General features: G+C 48.7%; 1 protein-coding gene across 1 annotated transcript in view; it reads left to right on the top strand.

Annotated features, from left to right (window-relative positions):
- The window catches only part of dscaml1 (Down syndrome cell adhesion molecule like 1), a 618,289-nt gene that overhangs the window by 482,800 nt on the left and 114,442 nt on the right, over window positions 1-21,047 (top strand). Inside the window, exons 17-18 of the mRNA XM_070893140.1 lie at window positions 7,101-7,247; window positions 11,807-11,962. Of these exons, the coding sequence (XP_070749241.1) occupies window positions 7,101-7,247; window positions 11,807-11,962 (303 nt within the window). The remainder of the gene's footprint in view (window positions 1-7,100; window positions 7,248-11,806; window positions 11,963-21,047) is intronic.

Raw genomic sequence — 21,047 nt, 5'->3', positions numbered from 1 at the left:
CTTTTATACAGTCCTCCCAAGGGATCCCAGAATCCCTTGGGACTTCAGCGGATGAGCTCCCTGGTGGCGGAACATGGGAGTGCATGCTTTACAGATACACAACACTACCATTGTACTGGAGTCCTCCCCTACCCCCTACACTCCAGATGATTATAGAAATGGATCCATCAAATATATTAGTCACCAGACTACGGAAATAAGAACAATATTTTATAAACCCCGTAAACAAATTATTGACTTGCCTGTCTAAGAAAGCCCAACGGTCTATGCATGAACACCATGGCTCAACACCACACTGGGCAGTCTTCAGCAACTGAGCTGTTGACGACATCTGTTGCTGTTGGCGCAAAAATGCTTTTCCCACAAATCATGGGTGGAAATAACGATATCGGAGGAATCAGACTTGGGGAGTATTAAATCAATGATTTGATAGAATAGAACCAGCACACACACAGTGGGAATAACGTATGTTGAAGGACCCTTAGTTACTACGTATGCCTGCTGGTGGCCATGGCATACTATCATGCTCTCTAATCCCTACAAATCAAAGCCCCATAATATCAGTGCTTTAGATCATATTTTCTTAAAGAAATAAATGAAGGACCGATGACCGATGGTGAAATGCTTGGAAGAACTATGACATACGGAATGGATTCCTTATAGAGGAGCCCACAGTACAACCTGTTGGATCAAACCTTGCTCGCAAACAGTTGGGCCGCAATCGAGACTCCAGGATAGTATGTTGCCTCCCTGGTGTAAGGGTCAAGGATGTCTCGGAGCGGCTGCAGGACATTTTGGAGGGGGAGGGTGAACAGCCAGTTGTCGTGGTGCATATAGGTACCAAAGATATAGGTAAAAAATGGGATGAGGTCCTACAAGCTGAATTTAGGGAGCTAGGAGCTAAATTAAAAAGTCGGATCTCAAAGGTAATAATCTCAGGATGGCTACCATTGCTAGTCAGAGTAGGAATCACAGAATAGCTCAGATGAATACATGGCTTGAGGAGTGGTGCAGAAGGGAGAGATTCAAATTCTTGGGACATTGGAACCGATTCTGGGGGAGGTGGGACCAGTACAAACCGGACGGTCTGCACCTGGGCAGGACCGGAACCAATGTCCTAGGGGGAGTGTTTGCTAGTGCTGTTGGGGAGGGGTTAAACTAATATGGCAGGGGAATGGGAACCCATGCAGGGAGACAGAGGGAAGTAGAATGGGGGTAGAAGCAAAAGATAGAAAGAAGAAAAGTAAAAGTGGAGGGCAGAGAAACCCAAGGCAAAATCAGAAAGGGCCACATAACAGCAAAATTCTAAAGGGGCAAAGTGTGTTAAAAAGACAAGCGTGATGTCTCTGTGCCTCAGTGCGAGGAGTATTCGTAATAAGGTGGACGACTTAACTGGGCAGGCAGCAATTAACGAATATGATATAATTGGCATCACGGAGACATGGCTCCAGGGTGACTAAGGCTGCAAACTCAACATCCAGGGGTATTCAACATTCAGGAAGGATAGACAGAAAGGAAAAGGAGGTGGTGTAGCGTTGCTGGTTAAAGAGGAAATCAACGCAATAGTAAGGAAGGAAATCAGCTTGGATGATGTGGAATATGTAAGGCTGGAGCTGCGGAATACCAAAGGGCAGAAAATACCAGTGGGAGTTGTGTACAGACCACCAAACAGTAGTAGTGAGGTTGGGGACAGCATCAAACAAGAAATTAGGGATGCGTGCAATAAAGGTTCAGCAGTTATCATGGGCGACTTTAATCTACATATAGATTGGGCTCACCAAACTGGTAGCAATAAGGTAGAGGAGGATTCCCTGGAGTGTATTAGGGATGGTTTTCTACACCAATATGTCGAGGAACCAACTAGAGGGCTGGCCATCCTAGACTGGGTGATGTGTATTGAGTAAGGACTAATTAGCATCTTGTTGTGCGAGGCCCCTTAGGGAAGAGTGACCATAATATGGTAGAATTCTTTATTAAGGTGGAGAGTGACACAGTTAATTCAGAGACTAGGGTCCTGAACTTGAGGAAAGGTAACTTCGATGGTATGAGACGTGAATTGGCAGAATAGACTGGCGAATGATACTTAATGGGTTGATGGTGGATAGGCAATGGCAAACATTTAAAGATCACATGGATGAACTTCAACAATTGTATATCCCTCTCTGGAGTAAAAATAAAACGGGGAAGGTGGCACAACCGTGGCTAACAAGGGAATTTAAGGATAGTGTTAAATCCAAGGAAGAGGCATATAAATTGGCCAGAAAAAGTAGCAAACCTGAGGACTGGGAGAAATTTAGAATTCAGCAGAGGAGGACAAAGTGTTTAATTAAGAGGAGGGAAATAGACTATGAGAGGAAGCTTGCTGGGAACATAATAACTGACTGCAAAAGCTTCTATAGATATGTAAAGGGAAAAAGATTAGTGAAGACAAACGTAGGTCCCTTGCAGTCAGATTCAGTGAATTTATAATGGAGAACAAAGAAATGGCAGACCAATTGAACAAATATTTTGGTTCCGTCTTCACGAAGGAAGACACAAATAACCTTCCGGAAAAACTAGGGGCCGAGGGTCTAGTGAGAAAGAGGAACTGAAGGAAATCCTTATTAGGCGGGAAATTATGTTTGGGAAATTGATGGGATTGAAGGCCGATAAATTGCCAGAGCCTGATAGTCTTTATACCAGTGCACTTAAGGAAGTGACCCTAGAAATAGTGGCTGCATTGTTGATCATATTCCAACAGTCTATCGACTCTGGATCAGTTCCTATGGACTGGAGGGTAGCTAATGTAACACCACTTTTTAAAAAAGGAGGGAGAGAGAAAAAGGCTAATTATAGACCAGTTAGCCTGACCTCAGTAGTGGGGAAAATGTTGAAATCAATTATTAAAGATAAAATAACAGTGCATTTTGTCCAAATCAGCATGGATTTATGAAAGGGATATCAGGCTTGACAAATCTTCTAGAATTTTTTTAGGATGTAACTAGTAGAGTGGACAAGGGAGAACCGTGGACGTGATGTATTTGGACATTCAAAAGGCTTTTGACAAGGTCCCACACAAGAGATTGGTGTGCAAAATTAAAGCACATGGTATTGGGGGTAATGTACTGACGTGGATAGAGAACAGGTTGGCAGACAAGAAGCAGAGAGTCGGGATTAACGGGTCCTTTTCAGAATGGCAGGGAGTGACTAGTAGGGTGCCGCAGGGCTCAGTGCTGGGACCCCAGCTATTTACAATATATATTAATGATCTGGATGAAGGAATTGAGTGTAATATCTCCAAGTTTGCAGATGACACTAAGCTGGGTGGCGGTGTGAGCTGTGAGAAGAATGCCAGGAGGCTGCAGAGTGACATGGACAGGTTAGGTGAGTGGACAAATGCATGGCAGATGCAGTATAACGTGGTTAAATGTGAGGTTATTCACTTTGGTGGCAAAAACAGGAAGGCAGAATATCTGAATGGTGGCAGATTAGGAAAAGGGGAGATGCAACGAGACCTGGGTGTCATGGTACATCAGTCATTGAAAGTGGGCATGCAGGTACAGCAGATGGTGAAGAAGGCAAATGGCATGTTGGCCTTCATAGCTAGGGGATTTGAGTATAGGAGCAGGGAGATCTTACTGCAGTTGTACAGGGCCTTGGTGAGACCACACCTGGAATATTGTGTTCAGTTTTGGTCTCCTAATCTGAGGAAGGACGTTCTTGCTATTGAGGGAGTGTAGTGAAGGTTCACCAGACTGATTCCCGGGATGGCAGGACTGACATATGAGGAGAGACTGGATCGACTGTGCCTGTATTCTCTGGAGTTTAGAAGAATGAGACGGGATCTCATAGAAACATATAAAATTCTGAAGGGACTGGACAAGTTAGATGCAGGAAGAATGTTCCCGATGTTGGGGAAGTCCAGAACCAGGGGACAGTCTAAGGATAAGGGGTAAGCCATTTAGGACTGAGATGAGGAGAAACTTCTTCACTCAGAGCGTTGTTAACCTGTGGAATTCTCTACCACAGAGAGTTGTTGATGCCAGCTCATTGGATATATTCAAGAGCGAGTTAGATATGGCTCTTACGGCTAAAGGTATCAAGAGGTCTGGAGAGAAAGCAGGAAAGGGGTACTGAGGTGAATGATCAGCCATGATCTTATTGAATGGTGGTGCAGGCTCGAAGGGCCGAATGGCCTACTCTTGCATCTATTTTCTATGTTTCTATGGGCCCAAGTTTCCACATGATTCGCGCCTGATTTTTAGGAGCAATTGGTGGAGAACGGACTATCTTAGAAATCGCAATTCTCCACATTTTTTTTTCTGCAGTTCTAGTCAGGTAGAACAGTTCTAGTTTCGAACAGAATTTTTTCTTCAAAAGGGGGCGTGTCCGGCCACTGACGCCTGATTTGAAAGTTTCCACAGTGAAAATGTACTCCAAACTAAAGTAGAATGGAGCCAGTGAAGATTTTTGTCGAACTGAAAAAACCTGTTCTACACATTAAAAAATCAGGCGCAGGTTACAAATTAGGCGTCCAGAACGAGGTGGGGGGGGAAGGGAACTCATTAAATTCGACAATAAATCCTTATTTATACTTCTACAAATATTATACAAATAAATCCAACCTGAATAAACATTTATAAGCCAAGAAAAGATTAAATAAACCATCTTCCTACCTGTGTGAAAGTGCTTCAGCCAGGGAGAATTCTGCAGCCGTTCGTGCCGCTGAGCGGGAGGGGGAGAGAAAGAGAGAGAGAGGGGAGGGAGAGAGAGAGAGGTGAGGGAGGGAGGGGGGGAGAGGGAGGGGGAGAGAGAGAGAGGGAGGGAGGGAGGGAGAGAGAGGGAGAGGGAGGGATAGAGAGGGAGAGGGACAGAGAGAGAGGGAGAGGGACGGAGAGAGAGGGAGGGAGAGGGGAGGGGGGAGGGAGAGAGAGGGAGAGAGAGGAGAGGGAGATAGAGGGGAGGGGAGGGGAGGGAGGGAGAGAGAGAGAGAGAGAGAGGGGAGGGAGGAGGGAGGGAGAGAGAGAGAGAGGGGAGGGAGGGAGGTCGGTCGGGTCGGGGAACAGGAGCGGGTGTCGGATCGGGTCTGATCGGCCGGGGGGGGAGCGGGTTTCGGGTCGGGTCGGCGGGGTGGGGGGGTGAGCGGGTGTCGGGTCTTGTCGGGGGCGGGGAGCAGGAGCTGGCCGTGGGAGGAGCCTTCTTCACGCAGCCCCAGTGAGGCCATTCAGCCAGGACTAGGGCTGCGTGCTTCGGGCCCCTCCCACACAGTTCGGCGCCTGGAGCTACTGCACTTGCGTGCCGACTGTAGCGCGCATGTGCAGAGGTCCCGGCACTGTTTTCAGCGCTGGGACCTGGCTCCGCCCCCCCACAGCTCGTGCTGGCTGCGCCGAGGGCCAGAGGACCTGTAAGTAGGTGGAGAATACCGAGGATTTTTTTAGGCGCGGTTTTAGGCGCGAAAAACGGGCGCCCAGCTCGGAGGGGCGCCCGTTTTTTTTCTTGTGGAAACTTGGGCACTATATTTCTATGTCATCATCATCATAGGCAGTCCCTCAAAATCAAGGAAGACTTGCTTCCACTCTAAAAGTGAGTTCTCAGGTGACTGAACAGTCCAATACAGGAATTACAGTCTCTGTTGCAGGTGGGACAGACAGTGGTTGAAGGAAAGGGTGGGTGGGACTGGTTTGCCGCACACTCCTTCCACTGCCTGCGCTTGTTTTCTGCATGCTTTCGGCGACGAGACTCGAGGTGCTCAGCGCCCTCCCGGATGCTCTTCCTCCACTTAGGGCGGTCTTGGGCCAGGGACTCCCAGGTGTCAGTGGGGATGTTGCACTTTATCAGGGAGGCTTTGATGATGTCTTTGAAACATTACCTCTGCCCACCTGGGGCTCGCTTACCATGCAAGAGTTCAGAGTGGAGCGCTTGCTTTGGGAGTCTCATGTCGGGCATGTGGCCCGCCCAACGGAGCTGGTCGAGTGTGGTCAGTGCATCGATGCTGGGGATGTTGGCTTGATCGAGAACAGTGGACAACCATCAACCTCCTCAGAACCGGTAATGGTCGATGCTGCCACATTCTCCAGAGGAGGAAGATTAAAGCCTCCCCATCATGTGACTGTGGAGCTCCTAATCAGACCCTGGAGCACATCATCGAGCACTGCCCTCAGAGGGAATTCGCGGGCAGCCTGCACGATATCCACGCTGTTACACCGGAAGCTTTGGCCTGGATATCCGACTGAGATATTGACATTTGAATCGCTTTGCTGCTGCCGTACGACAGAAGAAGGAGAAGGAGACCGATACCTTTCAAAAGAAATCTTAAAGGGGCACTTGTATCAGTAAAAAAAATGTTTCTCAAATAATGTTTTGAGTGTGAGGGGGAAAGGGCACCCAGAAGAATTGTGCCTTAATTTTGTGGATCATCTAACACACTGCAATATAACTTTTGTCATTGCACTGTGGGTATGTAAAGAAATAAAAGAATTGGCAAACGCATTTTTCTGAAAACAATGCCACTTTAAAAGCCTCACTGCGGTGGGACAGTGGCATGTGTATGGTGATGGGGACCCATGCGTTATTAAGCTGTCACTTTAAGAGGATGTGCACTTCATAACAGGATGTTCACCCTTCCAGAGGCTGGTCGTTCCTGAAAGGTTTATTAGTTCCATGCTCCATGGCCTCGCCCCTCCCTATCTCTGTAATCTCCTCCAACCCCTACAACCCCATGAAATGTCTGTGCTCCTCAAATTCTGCCCTCCTGAGCAATCCCTGATTATAATTGGTCAACCATCGGTGGCCGTGCCTTCAGCTGCCTGGGCCCTGAGCTCTGGAACTCCCTCCCTAAACCTCTCCGCCTCTCAGCCTCTCTTTCCTCCTTTAAGACGCTCCTTAAAACCTACCTCTTTGACCAAGCTTTTGGTCACCGGGAGTAATTTCTTCTCATGTGGCTTGGTGTCAAATGTATCTGTTTTTTCTCATAACACTGATGTGAAGCCACTTGGGATGTTTTACTATGTTAAAGGCGCTATAAAAATAAATGTTGTTGTTGTTGTTTGGGAATGATAACCATTGGCTGGTGGTATTGATGGGGTTTGCTTTGTATTTTCACTTGTCTTGTCTCTCCATAGTTCCCAGCCAGCCTCCAGACAACGTCAAAGCCGTGTCGATCTCATCTGATGTCGTCACCATCGTCTGGTCACCACCCCCTCGCAGTACCTTACACGGCGTGCTGAAGGGTTTCCGAGTCATATACTGGTCCCTACACCAAGATGGAGGTCAGTTGCTAGCAGTTGACTCTCGGCCAAGCGTTTCAGTTTCTTTCTCCCTCTCTTCAATATTTTGTCCCCCCTCTAGAAGGTCCCACTCCAGGGACTTGTGCACATAAAAAAATCTGGGCTGACACTCCAGTGCAGTGCTGAAGGAGTGCCGCACTGTCGGAGGTGCCGTCCTTCAGACGAGACGTCAAACCGAGGCCCCGTCTGCTCTCTCAGGTGGGCGTAAAAGATCCAATGGCACTATTTCGAAAAAGAGCAGAGGATTTATCCCCAGTGTCCTGGCCAATATTTATCCTTCAATCACCATAACTAAGCAGATTATCTGGTCATTATCACATTGCTGTTTGTGGGAGCTTGCTGTGCATAAATTAGTTGCCGTGTCTCCCACATTACAACAGTGACTACACTCCAAACACTTCATTGGCTGTAAATTGCTTTAAGACATCCAGTGGCCATGAAAGGCGCTCTATAAATGTAAGTCTTTCTTTTAACTCCATTATGGTACCATGGCTACTGGACATGCTCCAATTTCTTGACCAAGTGGTCGTTTTCCATTTTGTGTCCTTTGACAATGATCCCGTCCTCACCCAGGAATCAGTCCCTGTGTAACAATCAGGAGCAGGAACCCTGGCTGATTTACCTTTCCCAAAACCGGTGGTCCCGCTACTTGGACTGTTGCCCCCAGTTGGGATCAGTTAACCCAGCACAGCGTGGAATCCGACCCTGGGAATTTCCTGGTGTTTTATGGTGCAGAGACTTGAGCCATTGGAAAAGCCAAGCAGTCATGTGTCCATCATGTAGTATTCTGGGAAGAAAGGGGGGATATTGGGAATAAATGGAATCAGTCTCGTGCTTAGTCCTGTGACCTGAGAGCCATGCAGGTGAATTCACTGTAGATGGTATAATGTATTTGCTTCATGGGTTCTTTCCTTAAGAATTCATAGCAACACATTGCCATTAAAAACTAGCTGGTTTATTAACAAAGGTTTAACAATCACACTACACATTACCAGTTCATCCACCAGGCTCACAGCCACCTGCCTCATCGTGGCTGGGGTTTTATTGAGTCTTGTAAACATCACGTGACTGGCTAAGCCATTCACAACTCAACAGCTCTCCAACTATTTTGGAATAACAGCTCTACAACTATTTTGGAACAACAGCTCTCCAACTATTTTGGAACAACAGCTCTACAATTATTTTAATGTAAACTTTAAATCAAGTGTCTCCTTGTTAAAGGGGCACTACAACCGACAAATTAACAAATGAAACTCTTAAAAAACTATGGTCAAATTAAAATTTGTTTGCCGGGGGTGATGATGCACTCCAGTCCCTCCGGTGCCCACCTCTCGCGGAAGGCCGCGAGCGTACCAGTGGACACCGCTTGCTCCATCTCCAGGGACATCCTAGCGCAAATGTAACCGCGAAAGAGAGGCAGGCAGTCTGGGTGACAACAGCTCTCCAACTATTTTGGAACAACAGCTCTCCAACTATTTTGGAACAACAGCTCTACAACTATTTTTAGTAAAACTTTAAATCGAGTGCCCTCCTTAAAAGGGGGCACCAACACCGACAAATTCACAAATTAAACTTTGAACGTTAAATAATAAAACTTTTGGACAATAAACGGTCAAATTAAAATTCGGTTGCCGGGGGTGATGATGCACTCCAGTCCCCAACAGCTCTACAACTATATTTAGTTGTGCCCTTTAATCAAGAGTCCTCTGATTAAAGGGGGGCGGGGGGGGGGTGCACACTCCAAAAACTTTTCAAGTGTCCCCTTGTTTTTTTTTGGTAATTTTTTTTGAGGGCACAAAAACACAAATTACACAAGTGATCCCCGGCTAAAAGGAGAGTGGGGGAGGGGGCACTAAAACCGACAAACATAGACAAATTAAACTTTAGACACTAACAGATCAAATCAAAATTTGGTTGCCGGAGGTGATGATGCACTCCAGTCCCTCCGGCGCCCACCTCTCACGGAAGGCTGCGAGCGTACCGGTGGACCAACAGCTCTACAAACCTGTGAGCATCCTCACAGGTGCATACATTACAAGGGAAGTGTCTTCATTGGAATGAGTTGATTCCTACATGTTCTACCACCTATATACAATAACAGGCTTCTCTGTACATGCATAAACCTGGAGATGGCTGCTTCCCCAGAATGAAGACCCACTTCCTCTGCTGGCTTTCTTGTGGAGCTCACCCTCTATCTGCTGCTGGTTGTCACATCACGTTAGGGTTAGACCAACTGGCGAGAGGGAAACACTTATCCTTTCTCTCTCTCTGTTGAGATGGCCCTAGGTTTTTCATGGACAACAATACGAACATACGAAAACGATGGGTAGCCAAAGACCAGCTGGTCCATTGAGCATTGTGTCCTTCAATTCTCCCACTGACCTACAGCCGTGTCATCTCCTGGGGAGAGGCAAACAATAAATAGATTTAAAAATAAACCTCAGCCAATTCAAGGAAATAAGAATTCTTGGAGATTTCTCGCGGACTCCCGAAGGAGATCAAAATGGGTTCCAGGGGACCAGGGCGGTCCTGAGTCACTTCAACCAATACCCCCACCTATCTTTTGCACGCTGGGCTATGTCTTGGCCAGGAACCCATCCAGCTCCCCATTTGCAGAGACTACGCGCTCACTGCAAGAGCCGCTCTTCCTCTTACAGATGCAGGACGACCTGCTGAGCGAGCCCAGTGTTTTTAGTTCAGCTTTCCAGTATGTCCAGGGGTTTTCTTCTTCCCTGTGCTTTTCTTTTTCTGAAGCTGCCCCTCGTGGGCGACGTCATAGCGCGCGTCCTGTCCTGCCAGTCGTGCTGTGCCACCCCCCCCTCGCCCGATGCCTCTGATCCAAGAGTGGCAGCTACGACGTGACCACAAAGTGGGGCTCCTGCAGTGTGACCCCAGGCTCCGACAGAGGAGGCTGATAAATAACTGCCGCGTCTTTCCTGAGATCTATGGGCTCAATTTTCCCCAAAGCATTTTTTTGGTGTACTTGAAGGAGTTACGCCCGATTTTTGGGGGCCTAACTATGCCAAAAAAATCTATTCTAAGTTTCCCTGTTGGATTTTTTCATTTTGGCATGGCGTAACCTGGCCTTTAGATTTGGAGATGTGTGTGTGAACCGGGGACCGAGAATGGGACCGGACAGCCTTCGGGCGGGGTTGGAGGTAAGTTGCTGCTTTGTGTTTTTCGATTCTTTCAATGTGTCCGAGAATCTGTTGTGCCAATTTCCTTAACTCCCCGGAAGATTTTTCTGCAGAGGCCACATACACTGGCCTCAGTACAACTGGAGTAACTCTCAGATGGCCAAACTTCCCTGAATGGCCAGACTTGGTGCGGGTGGCTGGTCACGCCCCCATTGGCTGAAAAAAAATCTGACCTTAAAAAAAAACGTAACTAACTGAGTTACGCTGGTGCAAATTGATTGGGGAAACTGTGTTTTTTCAACTTCGGCCAAAAAGAGCAGCCTGCTCTAAAAAAACGGCGCAAATCACTGGGGAAAATTGAGCCCATATTAATCCCATTGTTAAAGATAATTATTGCAGCCACAACATGAAAGGATAGTTCAGTGGCCAATGGTTCATGATTGCTGTTGGATTACTCTCTATACCCACTATGTAAAAATCACAGCCTGGTCATTCACTAAGACTCTCACAACTCCCAATGTAATGATTCTATTCTCTTGTTCTCACAAAACATCCTTTTGTGTGTGTGTGTGTGTGCTGGGGAATCAAACACACCCCCCATTTCAAGTATTCAGTGTCAATGTCAAGTACTCTCAGGTCATGTACAACACAGTTAGATATCAAGAGTAAAGCTTCCTTTAGTCTGTCACAGTGTGTCTCCATCACACACAAGAGTTTCCTACTGCACAATTTCCTTTTCCCACAATAGCCATCTTGTGTCTGTTTTCTGAGGTGGATCTGAATTGTCTCGTCCCAACCTCATTTCACAAAGGACCCTCACAGCCGGTAGAGGAGACTTCCATCCTAAAAGTCTGACCTGGAATTCGAACCCCAGTTCCCGAGTGAAAGACCAGCCTCCAACCCTCATCACCACAGACAGTCCCTCGGAATCGAGGAAGACTTGCTTCCACTTTTAAAATGAGCCCTTAGGTGGCTGAACAGTCCAATACGAGAACCACAGTCCCTGCCACAGGTGGGACAGATAGTTGTTGAGGGTAAGGATGGGTGGGATTGGTTTGCCGCACGCTCTTTCCGCTGCCTGCGCTTGATTTCTGCATGCTCTCGGCGATGAGACTCGAGGTGCTCAGCGCCCTCCCGGATGCTCTTCCTCCACTTAGGGTGGTCTTTGGCCAGGGACTCCCAGGTGTCGGTGGGGATGTTGCACTTTTTCCTCTGCCCACCTTTGGCTCGTTTGCCATGAAGGAGTTCCGAGTAGAGCGCTTGCTTTGGGAGTCTCGTGTCTGGCATGCGATGGAGGCCTGCCCAGCGGAGCTGATCATTGTGCCACCCGATCCCCCACAGAGCAGGCTCTCGTTCCATTACCACGCATTCGATTCGATTTTCCTTTTATGTGCTTTGGTCTAGACTGGGGAGAGATGCAGAACATCACCACCACAGACAGCCGAGTGGCACTGAAGGGACTGGAGAAATTCACCAACTACAGCGTGCAGGTCCTGGCATTCACTCAGGCGGGAGATGGCGTGCGCAGCGCGGTGCTCTACACACAGACAAAGGAAGACAGTAAGCACCTTTTTCTCTCTCTCTATAGAAGTTGAAGTAGTTTCCCTCTTCGGGCTGTGTGTGACCGGAGTTCCTGGTGCTGGCCCAGTGCTGAGCAACATTACGTGGACAAGCCCAACACAAAGTAATGCATTCACTGACGAAAACATCGAGAAATAACTGCTGGCAACATTGGCCGCCAAGCTCGCAATTCATTTGTCTATCATTCCTCTGTCAGCAATGTTAACACCAGCGTTACTCCACTTATTTAACACAGGTTAACGCCTCCACCAAGATAGCATTGATAACCTCTAGCTTCAAGGGCTGGATTTCCGGTCTTTTCCTGCCCCCCTTAGCGCCCCGGAGTGGCGGCAATGGCGACAGAAAGCTCTTGTGCCCGGCGGCCAGCTCCCAGAGCCCCGCCAGGAGATTTGGTGCCGGGTTTGCAAGGGCGCAGAGCATTACCGCCCGGGGGAGGGGTAAGTCGGCATGCAACGCCTCTGGTTGCGACACCGGCTTGAAATTTGGATCGCGCCCACTCCGTAGCGCCCCGTAGCGCGCCCGAGTGGGAACGCCTGTGAAAGCGAGCGTTCCAAACCGTACCGGCCGAAGTGATTGAAAAAATGTTTACCTCAGGTAAGTGTATTGTGTTTATTTATGTTATTTTTGCGATTTATGTTGGGGTTGCATCAGTAGTAAATTGGGAATGGTTTTAGTGGGTTTTTTCAGGGGTTTTTTCTCCACGGAAGCCTCTCTTAGAGCGCTCCGAGGCCGGCTGTTTAGCTCGGGATTTTCAGTGGCTCAGCCGGCCTAGCGCCCTAAAAGAGGTGTGCAACGCATCCCTTAGCACCCCGCCCCACACTCGGGGCCCAGCGGGTGAATTTTGCGGCTGGAGACGCAAACCATTTCCCGCCGCAAAACTTACCGCCCCGCCCGGATTAACGCCGCAACAGAGACGCGACCGAATTTCCCACCCCATAATCTTTTCGGGAGAAGGGAGCTTGCATGTGTTCAAGGCTTCGATGTTTGCCATCACCAAACCACTTCTATTTGATTTTTTTAGCATCTTCTCTCCTCGTCTTTTCAACCCATACGACGTCCTGACCTGTGGGTTTTGGCTTCTCCTGCAGAGTGTCGCCGGCAAGATTCCCAAACCATGTTTACGGCCAAGCCCCGTTAGCATTCCGTCAGCAAGCTGCTCGCGCATTCCGGAGCAGTTTGTCAAGCGGAGGGAATCGTGAATCCGGTGGCTCCACCGTGGAGCTTGGCCGGTCCAGGTAAGTTGGAAGGGGTGGGGGGGGGGCGGCGGGGGCGGGGAAGAGGGTGGGGGTGGGGCGGAGGAGAGGTGATCCCAGGCGACGGCCACGGAGGGTTGGGAAGCTCCGGGATCGATTTTGTTCGGTCCAGGAGGAGCACAAAAATCAGTCACAAAGCATTTATTAAACTTTCCTTGTGTGGCTGCAGTGGCCCCTTTAAGGCCACTCAACAGCAAGTGCCAATGGGCGGAGCATGCGTGGCATGACCTCTGCCCATTGGTGCTTGAAATTTGCATCGGCGTCCTATTGACATCATAGGACCCCAATTTTCACAGGCTAGTGAGGCTCCCATCTGTTCCAGGCAGGCGTGTCAACCAGCCATTTCAAGACCCTCATCATAATGGTGCTGGGCCAAACTGCGCGGGAGCGTGGCAGTAAGTGTTGCACTGCCATTTTCAACATGCTACTGTCCTGTTCCCACCCCGGTGGTAAAGTCAAACATCACCCCCAATAATTATCTCCATTTCCCTCTCCTCTGGACGATCATGTCTATGCTGAGGGAGAGGAATGACAAACAAAGACCTGTGTGAGCCCCTGACTTGTTCAGGACTTTAAGCACATGATTCAGGCTGACATTTCACTGCAGCGCTGAGGGAGTCATCATCATCATCATCATCATCATCATAGGCAGTCCCTCGGAATCGAGGAAGACTTGCTTCCACTCTAAAAATGAGTCCTTAGGTGGCTGAACAGTCCAATCTGAGAACCACAGTCCCTGTCATAGGTGGGACAGATAGTCGTTGTGGGAAAGGGTGGGTGGGATTGGTTTGCCGCACGCTCTTTCCGCTGCCTGCGCTTGATTTCTGCATGCTCTCGGTGATGAGACTCGAGGTGCTCAACGCCCTCCCGGATGCACTTCCTCCACTTAGGGCAGTCTTTGGCCAGGGACTCCCAGGTGTCGGTGGGGATGTTGCACTTTATCAGGGAGGCTTTGAGGGTGGTCATTGTAACGTTTCCTCTGCCCAGCTTTGGTTCGTTTGCCGTGAAGGAGCTCCGAGTAGAGCGCTTGCTTTGGGAGTCTCGTGTCTGGCATGTGGACAACGTGGCCCGCCCAACGGAGTCGGAGGAGGAGGAGGAGGAGGGTGAGAGGTTAAACCGAGGTCCCGTCTGCCTGTTCAGATGGACGTAAGCGATCCAGTGGCGCTATTCAAAATGTAGGGAGTCCTCCCAGTCTCCTGGCCAACATTTTTCTCTCTTAATCGACACCTTCAGAAATAGATAAGGTGCTCACTTATCTCATGGCTGTACGTGTGACTTTGCTGTCCATTAATTGGCTCTCCACGTTTGCCTATATAAGGAACAAGTGACGACACGTCAAAAGTCATTCCTTGGCTGTGATGCGGTTTGGGACATCATGGGGAGGTGAAGGGTGCTATATAAATGCAAGTTCTGTCTTTCTTAAACACTGTTGCTGGTGTGTGATCAGGCTGCAGGATTTTCTACCAGCAGGCCGATCATTTTCGTGGTCAATTTGACCAAAAAAATGTCCTGCACAAATGAGAATGTGAAACTCACACGAAGGAGAAGATTATTCCAGCGCAATCCTGCCCGGCCTCTCGTCTTTCACCCTCCATAAACTTGAGCTCATCCCAATCTCTGCCGTCTGTATCCTAACGCGCACCAAATCTCGCTCACTCAGCACCCTTGTGCTCGCTGCCCTACTTTAGCTCCCGGTTGAGTGACGCTTCATCTTTAAAACTGCGCTCCTCCAATACTGGCACCTTGAACATCGCCGATTTTAATCGCCGTGGCTTCAGCTGCCGCGACCCTAAGCTGCGGAATTGCATTTGTACAAAGGGCAGCTATTTAATGAATCTTTTCTCTGACTAATTTCAATCTGACACCTTGAGCCTTGACCCTTCATCTTGCTTCTCAATAAAAAGAAGACACCTCCTTCACCTACATAAGAACATAAGAATTAGGAACAGGAGTAGGCCATCTAGCCCCTCGAGCCTGCTCCGCCATTCAACAAGATCATGGCTGATCTGGCCGTGGACTCAGCTCCACTTACCCGCCCGCTCCTCATAACCCTTAATTCCCTTATTGGTTAAAAATCTATCTATCTGTGATTTGAATACATTCAATGAGCTGGCCTCAACTGCTTCCTTGGGCAGAGAATTCCACAGATTCACAACCCTCTGGGAGAAGAAATTCCTTCTCAACTCGGTTTTAAATTGGCTCCCCCGTATTTTAAGGCTGTGCCCCCTAGTTCTAGTCTCCCCGACCAGTGGAAACAACCTCTCTGCCTCTATCTTGTCTATCCCTTTCATGTTTCTATAAGATCACCCCTCATCCTTCTGAACTCCAACGAGTAAAGACCCAGTCTACTCAATCTATCATCATAAGGTAACCCCCTCATCTCTGGAATCAGCCTAGTGAATCGTCTCTGTACCCCCTCCAAAGCTAGTATATCCTTCCTTAAGTAAGGTGACCAAAACTGCACGCAGTACTCCAGGTGCGGCTGAGGAGGTTTCTTAATTTTACATAGAATTTATAGCACAGAAAGTGGTCCATGCCGGTTTTTATGCTCTAAACGAGCCTCCTCCTACCCTACTTCATCTAACCTTATCACCATAGCCTTCAATTCCTTTCTCCTACCTTTTTTTATCTCGCTTCCCCTTAAAGTCATCTACGTTATTCGCCTCAACTACTCCACATTCTCACCAGTCAGGTTAAAGATGTTGTTCCTGAATTCTTTATTGCGTTTATTAGTGACTATCGTATATTTATGGCCCCTAGTTCTGGTCACTACCCTCAAGTCAGCCGTAATTTATTTTTTCCAAAATGGTTCCTTATTTATACCTACAGAGAAAATCGTGCAAACGGATATAAACTTAGAATCTGTTTCGAGCTAAATTGGGCTGCTTGGTGCTTTTGCATTGGAATTGCAGCTTTGATTGTGATTGACTCTGCCTTGTGAAAATTAAACTCTGCGTAGCCGGGGCTTGTGATACCAGTGTAGTCACATGGAAAGGGACAGGATTGAGCACTCCCCATGGAGCTTGTCGACCAGGCTTCCAGCAGTGCATGGAGAGGAACTTCCGGATTGAAATCTGTTTGCTGTTGAGCAGGATATTAACATGCAATCGCAAAATACTGCGGATGCTGGAAGTCTGAAATAAAAACAGAAAATGCCGGAAATCTCAGCGGGTCAGGCAACATCTGTGGAGAAAGACACAGAGTTAACGTCCTGGGTCTTTGACCCTTCGTCAGAACTGGAAAAGTTCGAGATGTAAAGAACTTAAGGAAGTGCAGGAGGTGTGAAAGGGTGTCGGGGTGGGGGGGGAGGAAAGAACAAAAGGCAAGGTCGGTGACAGGGTGGAAGGCAGGAGAGATTAGAGAGACAAAAGAGATGATGGGCAAGAAAGAGCTGGTAATGGCACAAGTTAGGAAACAAAAGACGAGTCTAGATGGGGGGTGAATGGCAGGATCGTCACCGGCTGCCGTAGGAAAGAGGCAAAAAAATTTGCGTATCCAGGGCTTGTGATACCAGTGTAGTCGCATGGAAAGGGGCCCGGATTGAGTGCTCCCTGGGATATTTACCTGTATGATTTCGCATGACGCAGAAGTAGCACTGGGCCTAAACCACAGGCTTCTCCGGTGGTTCCACTGCCGGAGACAATGGCCCTGACATTGCGGCCTGTGTGTACGATGTGCGCACGCACCCGTAAAGGCCCGACAAGTTCCGGGTTCAGGTGCGTGATGCGTGATGCGCACGCGCCGAAATCCAGCACGTGTCAACATTTATTTTGACAGGTCCAACGCATCCCCGGGAGAAGGGCCTTTTCGGGCGGAGATTTGGGCTATTTGCCCAACTCCTGCCCAGCGAATGTCCTTCAAACTCTTACCCCTGGTAAGGCCTGCTTTTACCAGCGCAAGAGTTTTAAAAGATAGAAAAATTGACTAATTTTTAATATTAAAAAAACCCTGTCCATCAAGGTGAGTTTATTTTTTAACCCGAATAAAATATTTTGGCCCCGGCCCTGGTGGAAGCTAAGTCCCGCCCAAGTGCCAAGTCCCAAAGGACCGCTGAGATCCTGACGGTATTTTGGGCGGGAGATCCGTGGAAAATTCCTGGAAAGGCAGCCCAGCGGCAAAAAAAGCGACTTACGCCCTGAATCTGGGCAGCAGCGGGCGGGAGCTCCCAATCTCGGCGGCAAATACAATTCTCGGCAAAGTGTCGCCGAGGATCGAGTCGGGCCCAGGGAGTGGTGGGGGGGGGGGGAACTGATAAAATTAAAAATTTCCAAAAAAATAACAACAAAAAAATCACTGGAAAACCTTCGGGAGACCCCATCCACCTGAATCGCTGGGGGGGGGAAAAAAAAAATGAAGAAAAGAAGTTTACTAACCTTTTTTTTAACAGGTCTTCTTACTTACCGTTGAGGTTAGACCTGCCTCCTCGCAGCGATCCTTCCCCCTTGCTGCAGCGGACTCCCGCCCGGACCAAACTGGCAGCTCGGCGGGCCGGAGGACACTGACACGCGTTGCACGCCAGCGGGCGGTCCCCAGCGGTCTTCCCTCCCCGCCGGCGGGAGGTCTCCACCACACTCGCTCAGAGGGGAGACCGCCCAGGAAACTCGGCGACTGCAGGCGGTGAATCCACCGGGTTCGGCCCCATTAAATCATTTGCCCCCCCCCCCCCCCACAAAATTTTTTTCTCCTAAAACATTTAATTTAATTCAATTTTAATTAAGTTTAAATACGCGAGGTGTTTTTTTTTTATTTATTGCGTTGTGTTTCTGTGTTTTTGGGGTAGTAATGGGAGATCGTACAAACCATTATTATCGATGAGAATACTCCATGTTCATTGGCGGTCCTGGCCCGCGTGATCCCTGGGATGCGTGGGCCTCGGCGCTGGGCTGCGTATCGAGGCATCGGACCGGAAGTGTTCGTATCTCCGGGACCACCAGGTACTTTCGCAAAACAAAAATTTTGGTCGGAGGCATCCGCCCACAGGAAGCCTCCGACTGCAATTTTTGCCCCAGAGAGTAACTTAATCCAAAGACCAGAAAAGTGTTCCGAAAGCGATCCGCGTTTGGTTTCCCCAGTGTAGAGGAGACCGCACCGTGAGCAGCGGATATTAAATTGAAGGATGTATTTGTAAATCGCTGTTTCACCTGGAAGGAGTGTTTTGGTACGCTGGACGGTGGGAATGGAGGAGGTACAAGGGCAGGTGTTGCAACTCGATTTTATCTGTGCGAGAAACGAAAGATACTTTCTTCATTTAGATGGCGGACGATGTGCCCAGACTACAGTGGCTCAGGCCAGTGCTTTGTGTCACTGCTGGCTAAAGCGCAATGTCTCGAACCCTTTCCTGAGGAATGAACTCACTGGAGTTGATGACCCGATGCTGGTGCAAAGCTGGCCTTTCCCCATAAAGCGAGGTCGGCTCATTCGCACACTGCGGGGTTCCCAGGCCAGAGCAGGCGCTGGAGGTTCTCGGGGTTCCCAGGCCAGAGCAGGCGCTGGAGGTTCTCGGGGTTCCCAGGCCAGAGCAGGCGCTGGAGGTTCTCGGGGCTGGAGCTTTTCTGGCAGCAAATCTTCGCGCGCTCGTACCTGCTCCTTCAGTGCCAGTGCAGTGACAAAATGGGTACCAGGCAGATCTGAACGCAGGCACGGCTGACAAGATATCGTTTCATTTCCCAACGTGGACCTCTCCTTTTTGCGCCTGTGCCAAGCAATTACAACAAAAATTCACATTGATATAGCGCCTTTCACGTAGTAAAATGGGCATAATCTTAGAATAAGGGGCCGCCCATTTAAAACTGAGAGGAGGAGGAATTTCTTCTCACAGAGGGTTGTAAATCTGTGGAATTCGCTGCCTCAGAGAGCTGTGGAGGCTGGGTCATTGAATATATTTAAGACAGAAATAGACAGTTTCTTTACCGATAAGGGATTAAGGGAAGCGGGCAGGGAGGTAGACCTGAGTCCATCGGATCAGCCATGATTGTATTAAATGGTGGAGCAGGCTCGAGGGGCCAAATGGACCTATTTCTTATGCTCTTATGTCCCAAGACGTTTCATTGGAGCATAATGAGATCAAATTTGATACCGAGTCACATAAGGAGATATTAGGGCTGGAGGACAGTTTTAAGGAGCCTCTTAAAGGAGGTGAGAGAGGCGGAGAGGTTTAGGGAGGGAATTCCAGAACTTGGGGCCCTGGCAGCTGAAGGCACGGCCGCCAATGGTGGAGCAGAGGAAATCGGGGATGCTCGAGGGCAGAACTGGAGGAGATTACAGAGATAGGGAGGGGGCGAGGCCATGGAGTGATTTGAACACAAGGATGAGAATTTTTTAATTCCAGTGTAGGTCAGCGAGCACAGGGGCGATGATGAAGAAAATAATTAGGATACGGGTAGCAGGGCTTTGGAAAAGCATCAGGAGCATTGCTTGGGCACTCCATTCATGTTAAGTTACTGTCAGAGCTTTAACCATCCCGGCACAGAGTTTGTGCAACCCCCACCACCACTCCTTCCCGAGTCCTTCATGCAACCTGTCTGCATTGGAACACGCCACTCGGGCTTTTCCACTCGATAATATGGGGTGGATTATTGACTCTCCTCTCATGCATGCAATAATGTTGATGTTTGAACATTATTACATAAGAATATAAGAATTTGGAGCAGGAGTAGGCCATTCGGCCCCTCGAGATCATGGCTGATCTTCTACCTCAACTCCACCTTCCTGCACTATCCCTATATCCCTTGATTCCCTTAATATCTAAAAATCTATCGATCTCGGTCTTGAATATACTCAAAGACTGAGCCTCCACAGTCCTCTGGGGTAGAGAATTCCAAAGATTCATCACCCTCTGAGTGAAGAAGTTTCTCCTCATCTCAGTCCTAAATGGCTGATCTCTTATTCTGAGACTGTGACCCCTGGTTCTAGACTCTCCAGCCAGAGGAAATATCCTCCTTGCATCTACCCTGTCAAGCCCTTTAAGAATTTTGTATGTTTCAATGCGATCACATAAGAACATAAGAAATAGGAGCAGGAGTAGGCCATACGGCCCCTCAAGTCTGCTCCACCATTTAATATGATCATGGCTGATCCGATCAGGGATTCAGGTCCACTTCCCTGCCCGCTCCCCATAACCCCTTATCACCTCTCATTCTTCTAAATTCTAGAGAATATAGGCCTAGTCTACTCAATCACTCCTCATAGGACAATCCCCCCATCCCATGAATCAGTCTGGTGAACCTTTGTTGCACTCCCTCTATGGCAAGTATATCCTTCTTTAGGTAAGGAGACCCAAACATAAGATGCCCCTGTATTTTCTTTCCAACCAATGGTCGCTATGCATTGCCTGTGACTGCGAGGGAGGTGGGCGATGGGATGAGAAAGCTAGATCCCAATCTTTGCCGAGGCCAAGTGCTTTTTTCGAATTGGCATGTGCACAGGAACACTTTCTCCTGCCTCCCATTCCTGAATAAGGAGACTGATATCAGTAACGCCGTGACTTGAGGCATGCACAAGCTCTGCCCTCCTGCCGTAGCATGCAATGAAGATCAGCGCTGCTTTCTGGAGGTGCAGTGTGCAGCCAAGGAGAGAGCGACGACTGATACGACTTGTTTATGACTGTGCTACTCGAGCTAGAGATTGTATTGGGAAGCTGCCAGGTTGAATGAATAGGTAATCAGTCTATCGCTTAATAACCTGGGTTAATGCTCCTTTAACAACACTTTGGGACCATCCTCCTTTCAGGCTTTCAGGTTTGTATAGTTTAGATTTGCCACACCAAATAACCAATCACACTGGTCATTGTACAAATTGCCCTTGCCAACTCG

This window comes from Pristiophorus japonicus, chromosome 11 (assembly GCF_044704955.1).
Source record: "Pristiophorus japonicus isolate sPriJap1 chromosome 11, sPriJap1.hap1, whole genome shotgun sequence".
Classification (NCBI taxonomy): Eukaryota; Metazoa; Chordata; class Chondrichthyes; family Pristiophoridae; genus Pristiophorus; species Pristiophorus japonicus.
Note: the sequence above shows the minus strand (reverse complement) of the source record. Positions and strands in the feature narration are given on the sequence as shown.